General features: G+C 31.7%; 1 protein-coding gene across 4 annotated transcripts in view; it reads left to right on the forward strand.

Moving 5' to 3' along the window:
- Positions 1–27,753, forward strand: part of LOC130443766 (peripheral plasma membrane protein CASK) — a 389,418-nt gene that overhangs the window by 337,963 nt on the left and 23,702 nt on the right. For 2 of the 4 annotated variants that reach the window (XM_056778569.1, XM_056778571.1), the window contains exons 11-15: positions 10,434–10,625; positions 11,892–12,056; positions 13,211–13,279; positions 19,444–19,473; positions 25,426–25,524. In XM_056778569.1, coding sequence (XP_056634547.1) covers positions 10,434–10,625; positions 11,892–12,056; positions 13,211–13,279; positions 19,444–19,473; positions 25,426–25,524 — 555 coding nt within the window. The remainder of the gene's footprint in view (positions 1–10,433; positions 10,626–11,891; positions 12,057–13,210; positions 13,280–19,443; positions 19,474–25,425; positions 25,525–27,753) is intronic. The other 2 variants (XM_056778570.1, XM_056778572.1) reach the window with 1 other exon arrangement.

Raw genomic sequence — 27,753 nt, forward strand, 5'->3', positions numbered from 1 at the left:
ATAATTTCAGTGGTAGGAAGTTGACAGGAGGGAACAGTGTCGACAGTTTAATATTGTCACATTTAATTTCCGCAATGTGGGTATACTTTGTTTCACTGAATTTATTCCTATTTTTTAATGTGTCGGCTGTTACCAAATCTCGTAATTTCCTTTTTAATGGAACACAATATTTCATGTGTGGTTGTTCTGATGTATACAGAGTATGCTAGTTGGTATTCAGAAAAATACTTGGTTTTAAACGTTGAATAGCCATTGTAATGGCTTATATAATTTATTGAATGATTATTAACAAATACAAGTGTCACATGTTGATGATTTTTATACTGAAAACTCATGGGGTGACACAAAGATGGGTTTAAGTGTGTATATGTATTACAAATAATCAACATATTATGTATTTGACATTTAATGTCAGATATGTGAATATTATGGCAACTTGATTAAATGTATCAATATTGCTACGAACAAGTTCGTGAAATGGTTCCCTAGGCCGGCCCTGTCCAACTATAATAAAAATTCTAAGATTCGGTGAAGGCGGCAAACTTGATGTACGATCTAAATTCTAAATACTTGGAATTCTAAATGGACGCGCCTTTGTTGTTTGTGTGTAAACAATTTTTTATAATAAGTGGTTTATTAACATTGGTTCTTTTGAATAATTTCCAGGAAGATCTATTTATTTACATGTTTTGTTCCTTTATTTTTCTAGTTGTACAGAATTCTTTTGGGATAGGCATATAAGGGGTTTATTTAGCGCAGTTAGTTCAGTTTATAATAAATAGTCATAGTCAAAAGAACGATTGGCAAAGCAATCGAAGAATTAAAATGAATTAATTATTTAAGTTAGTTAAGTGATAGTAATAAGTGAATTATTATTAGTTACGGGGATGTATTGATATCTAGTTGGCCTAGACCAGTTCCATGCACAAACAAAATATTGCGTTACCATAGTAACGAACAATAACTATTAGAAGTTGCAGAGCAAGAAGAGGCAAAGGTCTAGAGACGTTGCAGTTTCGCTGTAATAAATGTATCCAATTAAGAGGAGAATATGTTGAATAATAAAATATTTTGACATTAAATTTTGTTTATTCTATAGTAGGGTAAGAATTTTTCAATATATCCTCGTATATAAAATGAAGGTCTTCAATTTTGAGTAAAATTCGAATTTTTCATCATACCTCATATACGATTGGAAAATTTCAAAATCTGTGGGTTGTATTTTAGTTTTTAAACCATGCATAACTTTTTAAGATCAACAACTTTTTTCGTTATATTAACAATAATAAAGTTTCCCATAATATGGTGCAAACTGAAGTGACACTGCTTATAAGATTCCATCAGTTCACGAATACTGATCAATTGACAAGAATACGAATTGATATAATTTGTCAATTTTCTCTTAGTGAACCATATAGTATGTAATAGTTGTAGATAAAACATGTACTCACTAAAAAATAATCTGGAATATCAAGTCACGAATTCCCGCTTTCGTCTAATCACAGTGAAACGCAATTCAAAGACATGAAAATTCAGTCAAGGGATTTCCGTAATGAATACACATTACCTAAGACCATTATTACATGTATCCATTGTAAATTCCCTAATGGTAGGTTACACACAATGTTTTCCCACTTGAGCTGTAGCATCTATTCAAATGAATAAACGACGAAATTCTAGACGTCGTACATTTATATGACTGAGTTCACAAGAACGAACAATGAATTCCTAGAAGTAGGATTTACGTTAATACGTAGAAGACTTTGCGTGTAATGCAAACTATTTGATTTGTACTCAAAGAATAAATCATGTAAACTGAAAATTCTAGGTGGTTAATTCAAAATATTGACAACATGTTGCTTGACCTAGTTGCTCCATAAAATCTCGAGATAAACGATAGACTTGAGGATTAAAATGAGCACATTAGACACCTTTGAAGGCTTTAAAGATATTATCACGCATTATAATTTGAATGACAGGCTCTTTGTAACCCTTAAATTTATACCGCTCATCAGTTCGTTTAGCAGAAGATAATACCTTTATACGCCAAGGAACGCGGATTTTGTTATGACATAAATCGATAAGTTGAAGAAATTGTACTATCAAAATTATGAAACTTCATAATTGAGATTTTTATGATTTTATGATCTATTGGAATACCAAGGCATCTCTTTTGTTCGATTTACCATAATTAAAATCAGTTTCAAAATATTTAGGTGAAAGTTACTACAAAACTACTACAAAATATTCATTTTATCTAGATATCACTGGTATGATAATTAGCAAAGGTGACTCATTCGTTTAATCACAATTGATCATTAAAACTTCTTAAAAATGTTCCACAAAACTCAAACAGTGACAGTGCCTCTATATTTGCCCACATGCATAACCGTTATTGTAGTTTAGATAACTCGAACAGCAATTTCGCGATACACAAAAATTTTGGATAAAAAACTTTCTCATATTCAAATTTTCAGCATCATCTGATTTACAGCAAATTTTGAAATGCCTCCTATATCTGCTAACTCGCGTACTTTCAATCGATGATCATCCATTGCCGCTTTGTGTATATTCTTCAATATTTCTGGAGTCGTCCTCATTTGATCGACCACTGCGATGCTGGTCTCCACAGGTGGTACAGCATCGTTTAAACTGTGTTACCCAATATTTTACTGTTGATTACGAACAAGCAGTCTTACTAAAAATAGAATCTAGTTCAGTTTTTATATTGGTTGGGCTTATGTCTTTCAAATTAAAGTTTTGTGTCACATAACGATGACCAATTTTTTTCATGTTTATAAATTCACTGAAAACATTCACTATTGATGGCTGAAAAAGAAATCCAGAACAACATAGTGTCTTCAAACTTAAAACTTTAGTGGTATTTTTCAAGCAACTACCGTCATCTCTAGATCAGGACAGGTACTTTTGGAACCAGTCTCGTTAGAAGGTTTCTTTAGAAATGAATTAGAAGTGAAAATTGATTTTTGAGACTAACAATTCTATTGTCACTGTGTACAGTTGTAAAAATTGTCAATAAATAATGACAAGCTTTATGTAATAAATTTCTTTGAGTGTTTGGTGCAAGAGAGAATCATGGTTTTTTGCATTATGGTCATAGGCATCGAACGACATCATTTCTAAAGGCTCATTAAAAATACTCCACGAAGCAAATTATCCCATATGTAACGAATTGGGTGATAATTTTGTGTGAGTATATGGACGACAACGTAGTATCAAGAAGCATATCATGATGATAGATCCTTGTAACATTATGGATTAAACCACCCAACTAATCATGTTATAGAGCATAAAACTTCTACAATTCTTGATACCACCAAATATGAAAGAGATATTATCGTGAACGACCCACAGTATGAAAGCACCAAGCTGTGGCATTAAACAGTCTCGCAAACATCAGCGGAATTCATAAAAAGTGGTTAGAGGATTTTGATACTCATTATCAGTGGTAAGCCTAGAGAAGATCTAGGCTGAACCACCCAAATTCACAGATACGGTTAGTCCAAGTGGTGAAAAATCGTTGTCATTTTAGGTTTTTATTGGTTGCACTCCCTTTAACAACTTAAAATATGAGATGTGCACCCATTTTAACGAAAACTAATTTTTTAATATATCGAAAAGTTTTACTAAATTAATACTTTAGTATGTATTTCTATTTTATTACACATTCTTACATTTCTTAATATAGAAATATGAAATATGAACAATAATTGTCAAAACGTTTTCCAATAGTTTGATGAAGTTACTTGGAATTGGATATTATAGATTCTCTTAATCTGAACGAAGTCTTCTAGATATCTTACTTTTCATTTTAGTTTTATTTCACTCAAAGCTCGACAAAACCATTTCTAATGCTTCTTTGCACCGTGAAATTATAAAAGAATCAAAATCATAGAACATCGGTAAACTTTTTAAAAAGTTTTTATAAAAGTCGGTGAGTTGAAAGTTTTAGATATTTTTCGGTCCATGGGCTTTTACTAAGTTTTTTATGTTTTTAATAAACGACGAAGAAATAAAAAAAAACAAATCCTATTTTGTCGGCGTCGAGTAGGAAAAAATATCTTTCCTTTCTTTCAAAGTTTTCCAAATTATTTGTCTCAATAATTGCTTAATTCCAGTTTGCTACAAAGTCTGACAAAACGAACAACATTAAGTAATTACTAAAACAATTTTCAAACTGGATTCGAATTAGAGACCAATAGTTTCGTCTAAACACTCCTAATGCTTCTTCGTATTATGGAAATTCGTCGAATTAGAAGTTTTACAGATTTTTTGGTCGATAAACTTTGAAAAGCAATATTACTTCTAAAAAAGGAAGAACAGTTAAGGAGAAGTTTTGTTATTTCTATTTTATAGGAAAAACCAAAAATTTATCGAGCTCTGCTCCTTGATACTACAATATCATATATTTATTCGAAAACCAAAAAATTGCTAGAAATTAAAAAGTGTTGATGAACAACTCTAGTTTTGACCAATAAAAATCACGTAAATGATAACATCAAAACCACTAGATACCATTTCTATCAACGTCATCCAAATAAAGATAATAACTAATAGGTACAATGCTACTTTAAAAATTGTTCTCTCTTGAAAATTTATTTGAATACAACGTGGATTTTGTAGATTATTTGGATTTGGAATGGATCAATATATATGTATGTTTCTATCGTTATATAATATTATTATTTTGGATTCATATATATCGTGTAAACTCGAGAGTTTGGAAGCTTGCCCAAATTACATAATCTCTGCAATTCGCTTAAAGAGATACTAGAATAACGTAACAAGACTATAGGAATAAAATAGAGTGACTCAATAGTTAGATCTCTCTTCGAATCTAAAGACACGGCTATGGTATATTCTTTCTTTTGTAATATTTTTCTTCGTATTTATTCAATTATGCCACTCCTGGCCCCAATGTAATGTAGTTTCTTATTTATTCCAACAGTTTTTTAAGCGGTAGAGTAGATTTATACACACGGCGTTTCTTACTGCCTCACTAAATACACTAAACTATACCGTAAGTCTTATTACTTATTAGTAATCGAATCCTTAACGCACTTTTTAATTTTTAGTATTCCGATGTGTACATGATATCAGCTTAATAACTGATGTTACGGCTATATAATTTGCCATTAACAAATAAAAAGGCCACAACATACTGTGAAAAATAAAACAATATAAAGAAATTGCCGCTTTGTATAAAAAGCATAATTTAAATGTTCCTTTTGAGAATTATACCCTGCGCATCCACCGCATTTTTCTATCAATACAATAAAATAGGACCGGATTCAGAAATTCTGGAACATAACTAAAACAAAACACTGAGTTCCGTAGATATTTAGGCGTAGATACGTAGATCCTAGCACATAGTCTAACGATGTTTTACGGAAAAAAATCGATTGAACTAGAGAACCATATTATAGAAGCCATCGAATCCATCAATCAAGATATGTTAGCTATGGCCTTTTAAATCGGATGATACTTTTTAAAATGTACTGCTTTATTTAATCAAACTGACATTATCATTCAATTCTCAATGGTAATACATTGAATTAAAGAATAGATTTGTTCCAACCCATCACCTCGGTATGGTGATGATTCTTCGCAATAGAGATTACGTGTTCCAACCGGACAGTTACCGTTATACAAATGATTCTGTTTTGTGTTTCAATCAACTTAAGTATCGTTTTTAGAACTGTTTCCAGGACGGTTTTTTCTTTACTTAATTGATACCAAGTTATAGATACAAAATATCTGCGATACAAAAATTTTCAACTTCCACTTTTCGAAATAAAATTATGCGATATTTCATATTTTATAAATAAATTGTTACTAAAATAAAGTTCTTGAAAAGGAAATCGATAATTTTGTGAGGGCCCTCTCTGAATCTGTGAAAAAACGACATATTTCAAGATGGGATTTCAATTGTCATCATTTTATGTTCTTTGGTGACAAAAAACTTAAATACATTTCCTACACGTCACGTAAAAAAATGTGTGCGGATATTTCTAGATATTTTATTTGATCGAAAACATACGGAAATTAATCCACGTAAGTCACGTATGTTTTTCATACGTGACAACACGTTCAGTTTTTAAAATGAGATATTTTTAAATGGGTCGTGTCTCAACAGTTAAAGAAAATATTGAAAGGATAGTTTGTAGTAAAAACACAGATATTTTAGAAGTTAATTATTCCTTTCAAAAGGCTATCTACTATCTATTCTCATAATTATTTATCTATTACTCAAGTTTTAGATAGTCTTCTAATATAACAGAAACATCTAAAGATTTGTTTTCAGTTGATGCAGTTTTCCTGTACAATGAATGGGATAAATCTTTCACTGAACCAGTTTCGTTAAACTTTTTTCCTAATTTACTGACAATAGATCTTGTTATGGGATTCGTTCTTTTTCAGATAAACAATCCATTGTGAATTTCAATAAACTTGTGACAACAATAATAATTTATTGAAACCTCAAATTTGTTGTTGTAACAGTCATAGCATGTATTAATTTTACTTCAGCTAGATAACGGAAATGTAGCTATAACTCCGACTATTTCCTTCGAAAAATTTAAGCCAACCAAAAAGCTGTAATATTTTATGTTTATCTAGCAACGATCAAATTTCAGCGATAATACTGCACTAGTGCAAATTATCGATAATTTGCACTAGTGCCAAATTTTCGTTTAGGATTAATAAACATCATTTGGTTTTAATTTTATATTTTAAGAAAAGGAACAATTATTGTTTATTTTAAATTAAATTTTTCTCAGAAAATAGTCTGCCAAAATGCCCTTTCGTGCATGTCAAATTGTCTCATAATTTCCTCTCGTGCGCATTCGCGCACTCGAGAAAATTAAATTATCGACAATTTGACATGCACTCGGGACATTAATATTGAAAATATGGCATTTAGTTGTAGGGAACATTAGATAAAAATAAAAAGTACTCGTATTTCTTAAGGATTTTGAAAAGCGAACAATATACAGGATGATCCATTTGAAACAACAAAGTTCATATTTTTCCGGAAAAAGGAAAGATCTGACAACAAAGTAAATACCCCCATAATACCAGCCCCCAAAACTTTGTGCACAAAAATTTATAAAAATCGTACAAGTATTGTCGGAGATAATTGAGGCTGTATCTGAATGTATCACTATTTATTTGTAGTATTCAACTTGGTATAATTTTAAATTTCAATAAATGGTTTTCTTATCCATTAGTTGGTGCTTGAATTGGATAGACAACATAATCCATACTAAACTACAAATTATTTGCACAATTGGACGTAAAATCACGCAACTAGTGGCATCATGCAACATGTGTTGGAATTATATGACTAGTACGTTACAACTTTTCAACGACAAAAAAATAAATAATTCTGTTGTAAAACATATAAACAAACCCAATTGCAATTTTTATCACAAGTACGATTAAAAACTGCCTTAAGAATTTAAAAAACCTCTATAATCTGACTTGATAACTTTTCAAAGCTGAACAGTAGGCAACAAAGATATTCTCGATTTTTGTTGTATAAAAAACCCTCGCAGCTCTCAAAAATGCTTCTTTCATCATCGTTATTTCTAAAGCGTAGTGAAAGTGGCAGATTAATACGGATTTAATGATCTCTAAAAATTATTCGGGCAAACACCAAAAGTGTTTCTGTTCTACTTAATTGACTGGAAATAAGTGGCAGGTTGATTAATCGAAATTGTACTATTATTTCTTGAACGAAACTGAAGCAACAGCTTGTTACGTGTCGATTTCATCAAATAAAAGTATTAATAATTAATAAAATATTGACTTAAGATGATTGGAAACTAAATATTCACTTTTACAGCCTTCACAAAAATCATGCATGTTCATATCAAATCAATAGTTACTATAATATAACCTTTTCCTGAATAAGTAAAACGACTCTTCAAAAAGATAATAAATTTAGTTTAAAAAAACTGAAAAACACTCTTTTGAAACACATCAATTAATTTTTTATTTCTATGTGCTTTAAAAGCGTGTTTTTTAGTTCGTTGTTAAACTATATTTATTTTCCACTTTTTAGTTTTAGATTTATTGTCAAAAATAAAATGTTTCTTAAAGTTATAGTCATTAGTATTGTAAATCTCTAACAGAGGCCCCACGAATCTAAAATTCTTCTCGAACAACATAATAAAGCTTAAAGTGTTAAATTTTAAAGTAATACTGATAAAGGTAGGATAGTAATTCTCCAACAAAGGGCAGATTGTTGTAAAATTTGTTTCGATGTAAAGAGAAAATTTGCAGTGATAATATGTCGAAAAAACATTTTTTTTACATCGTGAAAGGGATTTGAACCCACGGCTGGCGAATCCGGAGGATGACGCTTTAGCCCGTTCGGCTACCGAACGCAATTAAAGTGACGGGATATACTAACAGTAATAAGCCAGAAAGGAGAGTTATAAACAAGTTCACGGACAAACTCACATAAAAGGAAGCTAAAAAAGCGTGTTTGAAAGAAAAAGTTTATCAAGAACACAATCCAAATGAGTGAAATAACAAAAAACAGCTTTCGTGCAGTGTGGTTAATTACTAAGAAATAAGTATAGGCATATTTTGGACAATTCCGGGAACGTATTGAAAAATACGCATGTATAACAGGGACCTAGAGAAACCTAACATTTATTCTGAGGTTTTTAACTTTCTTTTCCTCATTACTATGTAATAATATATATGGACAAGTGCATTGTCGAGATAGAACAAACTCTTCTACAAATGCGGTATTTTCAGCATTGAAATATGATCACAATCTGCATAATATTGCATATTTTGAAACATGGCAACACTGAGGTGGATACGTCAAATATCTTATGGACTTAATCGTGCACTCGTGCGATGATTTTCTATGACGTGGATTAAGCCAACAGTATTGTGCCAATCAGCTCGCTTCGACTTTTGGTGATAAAGCACCATCTCGAGTCACCGAATGTCGATTGTTTTACCAATTAAATCATGGTCAAACTTCGGTACAGGATGAATTTCGTTAAGGTCATCCCAAATAGGCTAAAACCATCGATGCTTGTGTAAACTGATATTCCAAGATCGTCATGTGACATACTGTGAAAATGAAGCATACTTGAGTATTAGTTCCACTCACATATAAATTTGACAACCGCTCAAAAAGGAGCTCGTGTCGATTGGCGCAAAGATATGCTGAAAAACTTTAACCGCGGTGCTTTAAAAGACGACGGCCATAAGATCGTGACACTTAAGTATTTCGAAGCAATTGGCTTTTTATTTTTTCGGAACAACTGGATATGTCACCACCGTTCTACTAGAGCAACGTAGAATGGTGAATTTTGAATGGAACACCAGCATTTGTTTGCAAAAGGTGAAACTGAAACTGAAATCAGTGAAACCAATCGCAGAAGACAAATTATTCTCCACTACAACAATGCGAACTCTCACACAGCAATTCAAACATTTTGGAACAGTAATAACATCGAATTGATGGGTAATCCGCCCTACAGTCCAGATTTTGCACCCAATGGTTTCTTTTCATTCCCGCAGATCAAAAATCAATTGCTAGGTCAATGTTTTTCCACACCTGAAGAAGCAATTGATGCGTTCAAATCACAAACTTAATAGCAACCCTCGTGATAAATGAGGAGCACACATTTGGAATATCAGAAGACTGTGACCTAAATGCACGGAAAAAACTTTCTTTCTTGAATCATTTGGATTACGTTTGAAGATATACAAACATCGCTTCGATTTCAATGTAACCGAACTTTTGAGCACAATTAAGAGATCCCAGTACATACCTTACAGATAGCTAATTATCCTTGCGAAATCTCTTTCGTCACGCCGTTCTTTTATTTTGCTCTTTAACCAAACCTAGCCTTGATATTCGCTCTAATATGTACAGTTTCATTTTTTATTCAAAAATCTTTATCCTCCGTAAAAATGATTCAATTTTGTGCAACTAATTAAGTTGTATGTTCATCTACCCCGAAAAAGCCATTTTGTAAATAGGAAAAACCGGCAGATTTAATTTTGGTTTTGTCACATCAATTCTCTTTTATACGCTTGAAGAACGATAAAAATGATAATAATCTGGGGAGTTTTATTATTAGACATAATACATTTTCATGAGGGTTTTCCGGGATATTCGTGGACGGTATTTAAAAGACGTAGCAGTTGTAAAATCCAAATCTAATAGCTCCATATCAGGATATATATTTTTTGCCTCGCTAGGTTTTTATAATCTTAGTAAATTCGTTTGAAAATAGACAAATATAATCAATAATTATTTTTAATTCAGAAAGAGGCCAATTTTATTTAAGATAAAATTATTAGGTTGAATATCTTTGTTGAATATTGTTTCTCTCTCAACTTAATATCGGAAATTGAAAATATACTTTTTGTTGTAGTCCCTTCTTCAAGCTCATGATGTGGTGGCCCACGAAGTGTACAGCGAAGACGCAATACGAGTCACCCCGCCACCTTTACTCCCATACCTCAATGGAGGTGACGATTTGGACGGCGCGAATGGTGAAGTTGAGATGGAAAACGTGACACGAGTTCGACTCGTTCAATTTCAGAAAAATACTGACGAACCAATGGTAAGTTTAAAATATTTTTTGATCTTGTCGGTTTGACCCAAACACACCAATTTTCAATTACTTATAGTTGGAACTCCACGATGAATCGAGATAAAAATTCTTCTTTGGTAAAGTTTTAAATCAAAGAAACAAATGGATTCCTCATTGAAAGACTTAAGAGACACTACGTTTAATTAATCCCATTAAACGCTGAGGACAAATTTCAAGTAACCATTATGATATATTAAATCATATATTATGAAAATATGAAAGCAACTTCTCATACCGACGTCTAATTTGAGAAAACCATAAGGAAATACTAAGAAGATTAAGATTAAGAACGAGTACTAAGAGGAGTTATTTATAGTAGGTTATTTACTACCCAGTGTAAACTTCCTTCTTGGATCAAAATGATCTTTATTTATATTCTGTCTACATCTGTCTGACGCCAGCCCCCCAAGGTAACTAGAAGAACAACAGAATGCAAGTTCCAGGAGATAGAAGAGGACATAAACGTTAAAATAATCATATTGGGAGTTGAAGTCCAAATTTCGGATAATACTATGATAATACAGGTTATTATACTGAATATCTACATACTTATGTTGAGTCATATAGATCAAAAGTATTAAAGCAAATTCAATAAGGAGAATTCATCCCAACGTCTAATTTGAAGAGGTCGCAGCAAAAAGATTTAAGCCAAGAATGAGTAGAAATGGAAATCATTTATAGAAGGTCCAGTTCTACCAAGATAGAAGAACGAGATTTCTAATAAGAACAATTATTTTATGTCTTTTCCATACCTACACCAAATAAGAGGTTTACCCAGGATAACTAGAAAAACGATATAACGCATTTCTCATTGGGAACTGAAGACAAAATTGCAAATAATCACAATAATGATACTGCTCATAATGATGAATTTTCTAAAAACTTACATTAAATCATGAGTACCAAATGTGTGAGAGCATTTTTAATAAGAAGAATTTATCCCAACATCTAATTTGAAGAGCTTCTAGATAACGAAATACCAAGAATATTAATATAGAAGATTGAATTCTACCCAGAAAGAAGAGTGAGATTTCCAATTAAAAAACCTTGAAAGCAATTATCGATGGAAAGGAAAAAGATTTAAATGCTAGTTTTTTTGTACTGGATAGTAACTCAAATTTATAATATCCATTCTAACAATAATATTTTAGCAGCCCAGTTTGTTTGTCTATTCCGTTTTTGTATTTTCTCTAATCTAATATTCCAAAATATATTAATTAATATTTTTCACTATAGGGTATCACGTTGAAAATGAACGAAGATGGGAAATGTTTTGTAGCTAGGATAATGCACGGAGGGATGATCCATAGGCAAGCTACCCTACACGTCGGAGATGAAATCAGAGAAATTAATGGTATGCCCGTGGTGAATCAATCAGTCAACGCGCTTCAAAAAATTCTCGTACGTATAACAATGATTTCTTATTGTATATAAATAAAACAGGATTAGCTCTAATTTGACAAGAATTTCACTAAATACTGAATGTTACAATGAGATTAGATTCTCAATTTGCGGGTTATTATTTTTTTGATCGGATTTTTGTAAACTAGAACTGAACAGAGTTTTTGACAAAAATACTATCACCTAATATATGCTTTGGACCATTCATTAATTGAGGTTTTCGATCTAAAAATTCCTTAGCGTTTCATTACTGAGTGAACTTGTGATAGAATTATTAAGAAAACACTGAGTACGTTACTTTACTTAAAAGAACAATGTAGAGTCTACTACTGAGTCCAATGTAAGTATTCTAAATATTAGACTAACCTCTAATGAAGCAGATAACTGGAATGCTGATGAAATAATGAGAGAATAATGAGGATTTGAAGAGATGTAAAATCGAAGTCCGACCAAGACCACATTGGAATGATAAACTTATCAAACGAAAACTCTGAAAGCTATGTGGACACATTGGGAGACTTCGACTTTTCAGAAGGAATTACTGAAACGATTATAGGACAATCCCTATAAAAAATCTAAAATGTCTAGGTTGATTGTTCTGAAGTCTAAGAGGGACATATTCCTGCATGAAATACATGTTGAGATTTCTGGAGGTTACTTTAGAGTAAATAAGAAACATTCATGAGGATATTCCTGGAAAATATGTAGAAACATGTTGTATCGAAAATAGCATCAGAAGAGAATACGATACAATATGCAGCAGTTGTAGGTGCTCCCTTCGAAAGAGTGGTAATATAACTAATTTATTAATTTAATTTCAATGCCTATTATACGTGACTATTTCTCCTAATACTAGGTCAAGAGCTGGTTTTAAATATATAAACATTTGTTCTATATATCTTGTAAACTTTTTTCCAATACCAGTCCATATACTTTCGAAGCAATACTCAATAACTTCACTAAGAAAAAGGCATTCAACATTGATCATGCTAAGGAGAAAAAACTCAATCTCAAGCCTATCAATTTTGACAGGCCATCTATTGAGTTTATTCACTTATACGAAACACCCAAACAAATTCTAATGTAACCACCCTCCTGTGCTCCATTACATCATAACTTGTTCTTGGGGTTTAATAGTACTCTTTATTTTACAGAGGGAAGCCCGAGGGTCAATTACATTCAAAATTGTACCTTCGTATCGAAGTGCACCACCACCCTGCGAGGTAAGTTAGTTCTATTTATTACATTGAATTTATTTTGGCATATAAGCTTTTATACAAAAACAACTTGCATTCAATTAAAATTGTACTCGAGATAATTGATATCCGTATATTGACCCTGTAAGAAAATGTCTAGATATATATGTAGTGGCTACGAAAGTTGTAGTAGCTACGATTTGGGACATTCGGCGACTATAGGGCTGTAGAGGTTTCTGGAAAATCACGCGCAATTGGTCGCTTTCTCTGGTCGCAGTATAAAATTCAAATAATTCAATTGTCAAACTTATTTAATGTTTAACTCTCTCCGTCTGTGTTGTTTTGGAATTCTAAAATTAAAATGTGTCGGTGAATATCTAATATTATTAGATCTAGTTTATTGTTGTCGATTTTAAAGGGTCTGTATTTTATTAAAATATAGATATCGCTTTAAGTGATGATGAATTGTTAAGGAATCCACGTCCCCAAATATCGCACAGACGGCTATAAATACAACTTTGAATATTTGACGCAGAAAGTCTCAAAAGACGTATCGATGCATCATATCTGCTATGATCAGTTCTTAAAATGACAAATAAGATAAAATTAGAAACTCGAAATATGTGAATAAAAGAATGTTCTTTTCCCTGTGGGGATTGCGAGAAAAATATATATAATATATAATAACACGCTGGAAAGTAATAAACACTCGCGTGTAATCTCGTAAACATTCCCACTCGTGTGTTGAACATCATTTTCCGCGCTCGGTATGTAATATACTATAGCTATTAGTCAATTTTTATGCTTTATTTCCAAATTAAAAATGCACTCCATAGACAGTACTTCTTGGTATCTCTTATACAACTGGATTTTAAGAGCTTAATTTTAATAATTAACAAGAATTTGAATAATTTTCCGGAAGTCGGAGCTTCATTCGCCGTTTTCCCATCATAATTTTATGACACAAATAAGTGAAAAACAAACTTCAACGCTTTCGCGGGTCTTATATCGTCCCACAAATGAGATAATTATACAAAGCCAACCAACAACTTATAATAACATGAGTCATCTAGTGTTTGAAGTGTCGACATAAGTTGCCATTAATCAGTTTGAAAACTTAATTAACTTTGTTATATTTGCACAACTATATTAAGAAATGCGATGGTTCGCGTTTTGAAAATCTTTTAGATAACGTGATCAGAAATATCGATTAGGTTGAAATAGATGAAAAAATAATTTGTATGGTAAAGGGGTGGAAAACAGTTAGGTTGAAGGTAGTCGATTATGTGCAGATTGTATGAAGATGTGTGAATGGTTGCGAATGCGAAGATGACGTATGAGGCGAAGATATTTGCTTGACGGCCTTCCTAATACGTTCGATTCTATGGTGGATTTGTAATTCAAACAAGCACATTTTATAAGGTTGCTATCTATAAACTCAAGCCTTGATACATTGTTCACCCTCTAATGTCGTAAAATATTTTGTGTATTATTGTCTTGACAAAATTCATGTTTTTGCAATGTATCCGGCTTGAAGTTTGTTGGTAGTAACTTTTTTAAATATAAAAAAGTTATTTTCAGAGGACGCTGTGTCCATTAAGGAGGAAATTTTAATAACTTAAATGTATGTGAAAACGCGTCACCTTGAGTCCATCTGTTCACATATTATAGTAACAAGTTGATGCTAATCATATGTAAGAGTACTTCTATTATAAAATTTTTCCACTCCAATAAAGTTCAAAAAATCTTTTTGAGTAATAAATAAACACATTAATAAATTTAACTCGAAATATTTTGAACAAATATTGGCCTTTATCAAGAAAATAAAACTAATGACATGAACATAATCTGTAAGATTTATTTTTGAAGAATGGAAAAGATGGAGGTAAAAGCAAGTTGGGAGGCTCAAAAAGCAGCTTTTGATGACTAGTTTTATAAAACATATCAAATTTAGATAATTAGTTGAAGTATAGTTAATAATATAGAAATTAGAGTGTAGAAATTACGTATAGTAGATAACAAGTATGTTATGGAAAATTTAATTCAATTCTACAGACTCCTCCTATGCATAGGAGAAAAGTTCGTGGTATGACAGATAGGAATTGGTTTTTTTAAACGGACGTAAGTCCAAGAAAGTAAACGGAAAACTAAAAAAAAACTGTTTAAATCAAAATATTTCACATACATTTTTAAAAAAATGTCAACATGTAAAGAAATTAAATTTACAACAGGATTCAAAATTTTACACTTGTATCTTTATCCATAATTTAGTTATATATCTCTAAAAATGTGAAACTATTGCCCTTTTTAAAAAATCAAGCTGCAAGGAGATAAAAAACCATTAAATAGATCAAAATAAATCAAAAGCTGTTATTTTTATTGTAAGAGAATGTTTACAATTTACTAAAAAGATAGTAAAATTAGATGTAGATGTAGATTGGAGGCCATATTTCTGATTTATGGGTCATTGTCTGGTATGTAGGCTCTCAGTTTTTTAATATCTTCCATCTTTGCAGTTTTTATTGGCACTCGACCATGGGGAGGGAGTATCTGGTTTTGTACTAGCCAGTAAAAAGTTATGATGAATAATACCATTTATAGTAGGGTCATCCTCTTAACTTATATTCATAAACAAACCTAACGAAATTACTAATCTTAAAGTACATTTTATTCTTCTTATCTGTGTTTTCTCCCTTTTGTTTCTTATGATACACACGATTTTTTGTAAAACCAATTTTACCATTTCTTGAAATCTGAAACTATTTCAGGTGATGTAACCTCATGAACAGTGAACTTATCACCTACAACTACTAAACTATTAAAACTGTAAAGTAAGCCTGCAAAGGCTGTACAAGGATGTTTAGTAACATTCACTATAAAATTTTGGAGGTTATAATAACAATAGACAAAAATGAGCAATAACAGTTGACTGCAGATAACAGGTGAGAGTCCAAAAATCAGACAACAGAATCCATAGAGGAAGTGGACTTACGCCTTTAAAAAAAACTCTTTTGGACTTACGCCCTTCTAAAATAAACCAAAAATGCTAATTTGACCCATTTGCACTCGTGATAAAATCGCTCTTTTAACAAAAATCGATGTATTCTTTAGACTACAAAACCACCAAAATCAGAAAATCTAAAAAAATGGACTTACGCGGGTTCAAAAAAACCGATTCAATTAGAAGGTGCTACTAGAATTGAATCCTTATGATTTCCAGTTAACCCTATCTTCAAAAGGAATTTCACTACTGTCGTACTATTAGTTTGTGGTTTATAGTACTTTGAGTGGAACGATTTTTGTTGATTTGAACAAATGGTTGAAAAGGAAAAAATTTTATGTGGTAAAAATCGGAAATTGCGCCAGGAAAATCAACCGTTGGACATATTGGGCATATTTGACTATGAGAAAACTGTACAAAGTGGATATCGTGCGAGCTCAGAATCGACCACAATAATAACGAATTTTGGTTGGAGCTGTTCAGAAACAGTGAATGAAAATTACTCTATCATTTACACGACAGTCCAACTTTTCAAACCACCTGATATGATAATTATACCCCAGAAATTATTCATTTTGTATCCCTCGAACATTCATTAGTCTATTGGCATAATAGTAAGCAATCAATAGGAAATTTCAACAACAATACCAGCTCCTTTCGATGATAAATATAACTAATTCGAAAGTTTTGGTGAGCATTTAGTATCGGGAGACCCATCATAAATAGCTTCGCCCTCTCTCTGAAATCTGCTAATATAAAGCACTAAAAGTGTAGCATCTCAAATTAATTGAAGCTTCAACTCCAAATTGTGGTTTCAAGTGATTTTTCATTTCGTTGGGACAATTTCCAATGTCAGGAATACTTGCTCTCTACTTGCCTCATTGCTTACACTATCGATACTGAACCGGCACTGTCAAGGTTTCTATTATAGAATATAATACGAGAACATCAATACATACAGATAATATTCACGGATATTTGAGAAAGACATTTTTACAGTACAGAAACACTAAATCGTTGCTAAAGCATATCAGAAATGTCATGTGTCGATATGTATGATTGTACATGAAAAACACTTTTAGGATTCCGTACCAATATTCCAATCGTCAATAATGCTGCAATCGAAGACAACAGCAAATAATTTACAAACTCAATTAACTTTTACTTAACACAACAGGAACTAGTATTAATAAAAAAAAATGAAAAATAATCACTTAACGGGGCTTTCCTCGGAAAATGGTAAAAAAAATGAAAAACTTACTATTAGAAAGTTATGGGAAAATATTAGATATACAGTTGAACAATAATTGGTTTACACATCCATTACAAGCAGTCTACTAATCTACTGAAAGTTTAAAACTAGAAGTAGATTCACAAAGAACAGCGACTTTTGGTAACTCATATAGGAAGTGACAGTGAATATCTGGAGGAAAGTAGATATCATCAGCTCCGGCTTAATTCCATCCTATAGCGTGTGGAAGATCAGTCTTTTTTTGTAATAGATAAAGCTTGATGTCACTTCAAGCAGACATTAATCTGAAGTGCAACTATGGCTGTCATGAAATGAGATTGGATACGATAATATTGCAATTAAAACATTGTTAATAGCAACTATCAAAATACATCGATTCAACATTTACTACGTTGTCGTTGAAATAGTTCGTAGTCACGGTGTTAGATTTACGACTGCCACCATATCATCGCAAACTTAACACTTGGAAAGATCTATTACAAAATATATGAAGTTACTCCATTAGCATGAAAGGTCTCTATAAATCAAGTTCGAAAAGGCGCCATCCGGGAATTGCATTTTCTAGTGGATAACAGGTTGATATCGATAACATAGAGAAAATGGATTAAATAATTCACTCTATAAGCACTTTAAACAATTATATATACATGCAATTGAGATTGTGGGATTGGACTATATACTAAGGCCGTTTTTATTTCAACCTTCGATCACTCCGCGGAGACGCTACGCGGGAAGAAAAAAGCCGTACTAGTATTAATTAAAAGTATTAATTGCGAAGTGTGATTCATTTTCTACAGACTGAAAGCCGTAGAGCTGCAGAGCTCCATCGGAGGAGGAGTCGTGTGGAAGGGGGAAATCTTCATGAATGATGGTGTTGTACGTGATTTGTGTTCAACGAGTTTACAGTATGTTTAAAGAAAACCGCAAATTCACCATTACTACTTCTACGAAATTTCCAGAACTTTCCTATCCTGTTCTTAGTTTTATCTTCTTATAATTTCCTTTACGTTACCTACAACTGGTGTTTCCTCTCTTCAATGAACCAGAGGTAAGAGACCTCTGGTTAACATTATGACAATGGACTAACGATTTCGAACTCTGTTCTTCTCCATACATGGCCGCACCTTCCTATTCTTTATCTCCTTTTCTCACTACATCTTTAGCGTTAACATCTCTTAGTATCCCACAATTCATACATTGCCTGTGTTCTTCTTGTCAACTTTTATTGTCTGTAGAAATTTTATTTGCATCATTATTTCTCGTTTTTTTATTATTGTCATCTTCAAAAGAGAACTTTGAAATTATTATTTTACAATACATTTTTCTATTCGTCAAATATCAAACTTGTCTATAATCTTAAGAAGAAAATACAACCAATAATTCTATTAGAATATGATATATAAGTCGGATTCCTAGACGTTTGAGTAGAATTATTTTTATGTACGGGTAATGTAGCTGACTTATTTCATTTTCTGTTTGTTAGATTATTATAATGACATAACCGTCGCGGTTGATAGTCAACGACTGTGAGGTCGATACCAGTACGCTGCGGGCGTGATATCTTCATTTTCCTTGTGAAGGCGAATAAAACTCAAAAATTAATGAAAATAAATTTCAAATAATGTGCCGTTTTTCCCTTAGATGGAAATGCTCACATTAAAATAACTGTTATGGGATGTATATGATATTTACTACCATTAAATGATATTTTAGTGTAAAGTTAACTCTAATTGTCTCATGGGTATCTCCATAATCTACTTTTTGTTTGTTTTATGTGAAAAAATTTTATAATTAAGTAAATGGAAGCTGTTACTAATTACCACAGTATTCTAGATTAAAAATACTCAAGAAAGTTTTGTATCTGTACTAAAAAACAATTAGATGATTAGATAGAATTTTACATAGAAAGTTATATTCATTTTTCTATTTTTGATCTAGTTGTTCCGGATAAAACCTCTGCCAGTTTTAGTAAGTACACCAAAAAAATACTTCACTGGTGCTGGTATTATGTGCTTTATTTTTTATCATTATCCTACATTACCATTAGAATTCTATCTAAAAAATCAGGTAGATTTAGGATCACTGCATGTTTATTAAATACATATAATCATTAGCTATTAGATTCTAATCATTTTGCATTTTGAAATTTTGGTCTACATTAGTGTATAAACATCTATTTGTTAGACATTTTTTGTATTCAAAGAATCAATACTATAAGTTGCAGAAATAATATTTTTCACCAAATTTTTAGTGATTCTGCTTATTATTTTCCTTTTATAGATTTTGAGGGTAAAACTATATGAAAATCCGTAAATTTGTGATTTTCTCGCATGGATTCATTGTTAATAGTTAATCACTTTCCAATTGATTCCCTGATTTATCAAATGTCTAGTATTTCGAAAATTGATCAATCGAAATTCCAATTAAATAGTATCACCAAATATGACTCAATAAAGCTAGTAACAACTTGTATTTACTTGATTGATGAATTCAATTTAAATTTATTGATATTAAATATAAAAAACTTAAATTTAATAATTTGAAAGCATTTTCAGTTATTATTAAATCATTCAAAATAATAACAGCTATGTTTATACTAAAATCGATAAAAACGACGGAAAATATAAAGACAGTAATATAACATTGATTGCTAAAAATATTAATTATACGGCAATATGTGTGAAAATTGTCGATTCATCAATACACTTTTCTGAGGTTATTCATATGGATTTTTTTAATTACTGGCATTTTGATTACTGTATATTTTTTTCTAAATTGATAGAATCGAATGAAATATGAATTTTAAAATTTTCTTAAAAATCAAATCATGGGATGTCGTAATTATAGATCATATATACTTTGTTGAAATATCAAAACAGAATAAAACAAAAAAATAAGAAAATGAAGTCTTATAATAGTTTACTACACTTTTCCTAAATTCCTATTATAATTACTGCTCATAATTCATTCTTATCTGGTTAGATAAAGTTTATGATTGTATTCTCAAAATTGACAAATTTTTAAGACGGGTCATTTGATAAAAACTACCTACGGGTTCTTTTTCTAAATAGTGACCTATGAAATATCTCTTTTTCTAGTTATTCAATCCAAATTTATGGAACCATCAACAACTACTGTTGTAGTGTTTGATTACCTAGCCTAAACTAAATGAATTTCCAATTTATAGTACAGTACAACATTTAAAGTACAACTTCCCAAAAGTAGAGAATCATAAAGACTTTGCATACTGCCAGGGCCAGATTAAGATTTATAAGGCCCGGAGTTAAAATAATGGCGGATATCAACACATGAAAAAATACAAAATGTTTTCCAAATTATGGGGCCCTCTTGGACCTGGGACCCGGGGCTATAGTCCCCCTAAGCCCCTAGCTTAATGCAGCCCTAGATACTGCTATTATTGCAGAGGGAACAATTATTGAATATAGTGAAATAAAACTCATCAATATAGATTTTACTAACAGAAAATGCGTATAGATTGATAATTAAAGTCCATCTTTGGAGTATGGCTCAAATATTTAGAGCGCGACTCCCAAGCATACCCTAACGATGCTCAAATCAATACAGAAAAGAACAATTCGACTTATGAGCGATCCAAATTTAACCAGAAACTTGGATCATAGACGAAAGGTCACTAACCTGAGCCTGTTTTACCGATACTACCACGGCAAATGCTCTTACCACAGCAGACGCTGTTACCGCGGCTCTTTCGAGCTGTGCAACATAATCCCATTAAAGCTATTTTTACTTGAGCTACTCGACAAGAATACGTGGCTCATAAACACCGAGTTCACCTGCATCCGGCAAGAATGTCAATTTATTGTGACTACTTTGAAGAAATGCAAGCCTATGGAATAGCTACCAAGACACGTCTTTGCCGAATACTACAACCTACAGAAGCTGAAGGTCAATATCCACAGGCATCACCACATGCAGGCACCACTCGAACTACTCGAGTGTAATATCGTTTACCCTCTTGTGTGTACTTTTTACATAAAAAAGAGGATACAATATGCGAAGAAAAAGATATCGGATTAGCCCAACAACAATTCTTGGCCAAATACACAAGTCATCCTTATTTTTTGAAAAAAACTATATATATATATATATATATATATATATATATATATATATATATATATATTGCATTACTTATAAATTATATGATACATTAGAATGTTGTTATTGGTGTCAGAATATTCAATACATTCTATGGGTTAATTTCCTCACGAGTGTTAGATAATCTAACATCTATAATGTCTTGGTGAGGCTTATATCCATTGATGTAACCTATTATACCTCATATTAGGTCTATTGGAAAACTTTTTTTCAGACTTCTTGCGTTTCTTGGCGTTAACAACTTCTCTAGTAATGCATTTGTGTAGGTTCTATAGTTTTGTGGTATTTCATGATCCTCACCTGAATAACTTCTTGTACATACATACCAAGAAGCATCTACTAGTTGACGAAGTATTGTAGATTGGGATCCCTGAATAATATTTTTTTAAATCTGCAAGCGCAGCCCCACAGCTCTATTCTATATGTTCACAAAGGCTTGATGACAGATTTGTAGACAAGGACTTTGTTTTCAAGTGAAAATTTGTATTTTCTCACTATCAACTTGCTTTTATATAATTTTTTTGTGATGTGTTGTTTCCAGTTCAATTTTTTGTGGGGATTCCTATTTAGCACTATCTGCTTGTGGTATTTCTGTATTTCTTACTTAAATGGCGAGCACATACCCTTACATAGCGTTTATGTTACAATTATTGATTTGGTCTTATTAATTTTAATCCTCCATTTTTGTAGCCACTCTTGTAAATGGTTATGATGAGCCTGGACATTGTTTGCTGCTGTTTGTGGTTCTTGATCAGTAGAGAAGATGACTGTATCCTTAGCAAAAGTTCCTGTTGTTGTATACTGACTCTCTGATATATCAGATGTATATAGTATGTAAAATAACGGGCCTGGTACGCTACCTTTTGGCACCTCTGCTGCTATAATGCTATTGGAAGTTTCTGTTGGTTATGTAAGATTTCAGAAGTGGATAGTAGTTTGGGGGAAGAGTTCTTTTAATTTTGTATAGCAGCACTTGATGCGACACTCTATCAAACTTCTGCAGATATCGAGGAGCAAAGCAGTATTCTTTGTTTTCCAGGGCTTTGTTTATTTTCGGTGGAAATAATTAAGATGTAAATCCAAATAATTGTTTAATAATTGTGCACAACAGCTAAAAGATCGAAGGGATGTGAGAAAAACTATAAGTTTATGGAGTTACTCACACATTGTTTTATTCAGTACAATCAGCAATCAGAATTAAAATGTTTTCTGCGCTAATCTGATGGCTTCAGAGCTACTACTCTGCATTGGCGTGATAAGACTCCATCTATTGATAGATTTTTGTAGCCTTATTGCGTTCAAGTAGTGGTTGCAACACGATACATGGGTGATTTTCTATTCTGTAGTGATGTTTTGTACTTCTAATTTTGATGACTTGTGATGTTATTTATTTGAAGTTCCGTTGCCTACTCAAGTTTTGAATCATCTTTCGGAAAGATATGACTTTAAGATAGTGAAGTATTTCAACGATAGGATTTCTTTAACTTTTAAGAGGAGTCCCGGATGTCTAACCTTATCAAATGCCTAACTTACTTCCAAGAATACAAAAGTCCAACAGAGAATTTGTTAAATTACCTGATTGATAACATGAGTTATTTGTTGGATAGTAGAAAGCCCTTGTGGGAATCCAAATTGATGAGAGGGAAACCGCAGATTGGCTGGTTGAAGTGTATTATGTAAAGTAGTAGTTTTCCTAAGATTTTTGATATTATGAATAGCAGGCTGATCGGGCGGTAGGAAGTCACTTTATTTGGATTTTGCCGGCTTTTGTATCACAATGATTATGGCATTTTTTGACAGCTTGAGCCAAAAGTTTAGTGTAAGGATGGCATCAAAGATATACGTACGTAGTACTATACCTTTTCTTGGTAATTCTGGAAGCATTTTTGAAGTGACATAATCTATACCAACTGCTTCGTTTTTGTTCAGTGATTTAAGTTCTTTAAAAGCTTCTTTTGGGGTAAATAACCTTATTTTCGGAATTGGAATAGAAGAAAGTTCTCTCTATGGCATAAGATAATATAAGTTCGCGGTTATATAAGTAAGCGGTTATTGATTTCAAAATGGGGTTATCTGTCCGCTTCAGATTAGCTTCATACTAATTAATACAATCTTGATTGAATTTTTTTATTTTTACTTTATGTGTCGCTAATGCGATCAAATATTCTTTTGTCCGATAGAAACTGTGTTTTGCTCTATATTGTATAGTGAGGTACTTTCAATTAATATTTACCTCAGTGTTTCTGTCATATGAAATTATTCTATGCCCTTTAAGTTTTAGATGGTTTTGAAAGGTAAAATTCACAAAAATAACCAAATACTTCTTATTTCAGGTATCCAAGGAGATATTTGATTGCTTCTGTATTTAATATTTACATTTTTTCCTATCTTCTGATATCATTTTCATTTCAATTAAGGTCTACCTTTCTTATCTCCTATGTTCTTTATTTGGTATATCCACTTCTTAGTCTACCTCTCTTTTCTGTATAATATTCCTTGCTCCCATCACTTTTATTGCCTTATTTTTGTTCCTATCAATTTAGCTTTATTTTTCTTATTATCGGATCTTGTTTTCTCATTTTACTCATCTTTTCATTTTCACATTTCGTTTTCCCCGCTATTCTTCTGAAGTGTTCCATTTCATTGCGTATGTTACTATTGGTATCTTTCATTGTAGAGTTCCATTTTCATATCAATATCTCCATATTTCAGTTTGGTCTTGCTCAGTATTTAGTATATTCTCGGTATTCTTTCTGCTTATTTGTTATTTTTTCCTTTATCTTCCAGTGTCGCGTCTTTGCTTCTTATTTTATAACTTTAGTTTTATGTTTTTTGATTGTTTAAACCATATACTAGCCAACTTCAGCAAAACTTTCTGATGTTTGCTGCCTTTATCACATCATCTCCTTATAACAGTGAATTTATTTTTACAGATTTTCGATTTTTAAGTTTAACTGTTTAGTTTTGATTTCTATTAGTTTTTGCATCTTATCCACAGCTAATATAATTAATAACAGTTTATTAATTTTTTTTTCTATTATCAAATTAAGAAACTATCAATATTGTCAATTCGTACTTCTACATATGGTACAATTTTAAAAATTTGCACGGTAGAAACTTCAATTCCATGAGACCATAAATTTACTTAATATAAAGAAATATATTTTCATCATTCTTTTAATAAATTTCATTCTCTGTGGATGGCGAAAGAACCTTCTTCAGAATAGGTACATATTCACCGATGAAGCGAGGGGGTTTTAATTTGACTAAACAATAATTACTGTAAAGGAAAGAAGAAATTGTCTATAAAAAATAGATTGTAACGTCACAACTCAGGCTCTGTCCTATGTCTCGAAGCATAACTTAGTTTAGTGAAAAATTTTTCAAACTCTGTAAAGACTCATATTTTTCTCGTGTTCCAACAATCCGATACCTATTTCACTACGAACTAAAAGTGGTTGAAATACTGCGCATAATGCGGCATTGTATGCTCTGGTGCTTTAATTGGAAAACTACCTAATACTATAATCACCGCAGCAAAAGTGTCAACTCCTGAAAAGTCGCCGTTCCATCAAACTGTCCTTGAACATGGTAAATTAAAACCGTTGAGATTCTTCACTATTGGTAAAACGATGACTAACTCGTATACTGCAGCAGGTGTATTGAGAGACTGCAAATTTAAATTACCTCAATTTAAAAACGTCATCATCCATATTGTTTGATGTAATTGTTATAAAATATTCTCGTCGTACTACATGTTGTAATTTTGTCATCTTTTTACAGATATTCGTTAGAGCACAATTCGACTACGATCCATTAGAAGACGATCTTATTCCATGTGCCCAAGCTGGTATTGCCTTCAAGACGGGTGATATTCTCCAAGTGAGTATTCTCTTATTCCACATAATAGATATTTGACGTAAGGATTTGTTTTCCAATCTTTCAACTACTTATTCTTGACTAAACAGTTAGTTATTATTAATGTATTGTTTGTAATCTCACAGCAAAAATGACATTTATTCTTGAGAATATTATTAACTAATTGTAATACTACTACTACAAGAAACTAACGCTAAACTATCTGCTTCCATATTTATTTCATTTATTGTACACACGCTTAGAAAACTTGCTGAAACTGAAGCAAAAATCCATCCCGATTGCTGCACGGCACAAATTAGCAATGTTTTCCTTACTATTGTTTTTTCGCTATAAACAATGGAAATAAATTTATCAATCTAATAGAAATCCGTAGAGAAGGTCCTTAAACAGATGGATTTAATGCAGCACACAGTCCAGTAAACAAAAAAAAACCAAAAAAAGATATATTTCTGCTTTCTCAGTATGCAGTACTCACCTAGGAAGTGACACCCATGCAACCTTATATAGTTGAATATTCAAGTTACGAATTTTTATATTCATGGTGAGAAAGTATCAAGAGATACTCCGCGGCAGACCTCGACTGTTTATTACCGAAAACTTACCCAGCACACCAAAGCATCGCCAAACGCACTTAAAATAGCCAGAAGTAAATGGCGTCAAATTTGTCTCTCTAACAAGCTAATAATCTCTTATTGTTACTATTGTTGATTAATGTTAGAAATTTAGAAGAAATTTTATTTTTTCATTGTTCTGCTATATAGAGAATTCTGATTCACTTTTACGAGCACTGTTTCAATTTACTGATTCAAACGTTAAGTTTATTGCAATATTTTGTTTAAGAATGTTGGGATTATGGATAAGTATGTATTTATGAAAAAAAACTAAATACGTTATCAATTAGAAGATTATTTTATTTCATTTAGAGTTTCGGAGGTATGTCCTTACAACGTTAATTCTCGAAGAGAACTTATCTACCTACTTCCTAAAATGAAAACATTTTATAAAACATTATAAACATATATAAACCTGTAGTTCGAAAACCTCTTTTTATTTTATTTTAGGAAATACCCAAATATATTCTTTGACAAGTTTAAAATATGTTCAACAGATGTTTTAAAGTAGAAAACTTCACTTCCAAAATCATATTAAAATCATTATAATAAAGGTACAAAATCAATATCCCCACAAAGAATTAAAAGTTTCATTCATTATTGAAACTCTTTTACTTGCGTAATTCCTTCAATTATTGTTTTTGCAATTACCCCAACTCTGTATAAAAAATATACGTAAGTCACAGCAATATTTAATAAAGAGAATCGTGTCAACACCTTAATCATTACAGACATTCTAATAAAATATTTTACACTTTTATTCTTCTCCTGTTTTAGTAAACACACTGTGAGAACTTCATTAATGATACTCTTAACTAAACAATCAGTTAATATGAATATCATAGTTTGTAACATCTCATCAATATTACTAACTTATTGCATTTTATTTTAATGACTCGCCAAATTACTTTTCTTTTACCTTCGGAGAAATTAGTTTTTAAGTTAATTCTGTTTTTAATACATTCTTAATTTGTTTTGTATCAAAAAGAGACTAAATTGCACTAACAACAATCTCATTGGGGTGAAAAGACATACTTTTTTAATGAAACTACAGACTAGGGATAAAGTTTTTACAATAAACTTTATGTAATATACGAGTCAAAACTCTCGTGGGAATATTCGCCCGCCATTTTCTCGACAAACTTGAACAATTTAATTTCATTTGATTCTCATTAATGTCTAACATGAGTTTCTATAAAATTTAAGATTAAGAAAATAGTGGTGACTTAGGTGACCTCATCCGATAATTAGTTTTTTACCTACAAACATTTAAAGTCTATTTCCATAGGTCTCTTACGTCAAGTGAAACAAATTGAAAAATTCCGTAAGACCGGTTGATAAGGCCAAATGGTACAGCTTGCCATTTTATACCAGATTTTGAGGTATATACGGACAATTTCGAATCTTGAGATGTTGTGCTTAATCTGAATCTTCTTCACTTTCTTTTTCTGTATTGACCTCTATTTCCGAAACAAGTTCAATGATATAGTCCTCATCTTCTTCATCCGATTCATAGTAAATTTTTGATTCCGAATTATCTGCATTCGTGTTCCGCTCGTGTTGTTAACTTTATTCTCGTACAATATAACCATACATTGTTTGCGTAATGTACTATAACATC

The sequence above is a fragment of the Diorhabda sublineata genome, chromosome 5 (assembly GCF_026230105.1).
Source record: "Diorhabda sublineata isolate icDioSubl1.1 chromosome 5, icDioSubl1.1, whole genome shotgun sequence".
NCBI classification, from domain to species: Eukaryota; Metazoa; Arthropoda; class Insecta; order Coleoptera; family Chrysomelidae; genus Diorhabda; species Diorhabda sublineata.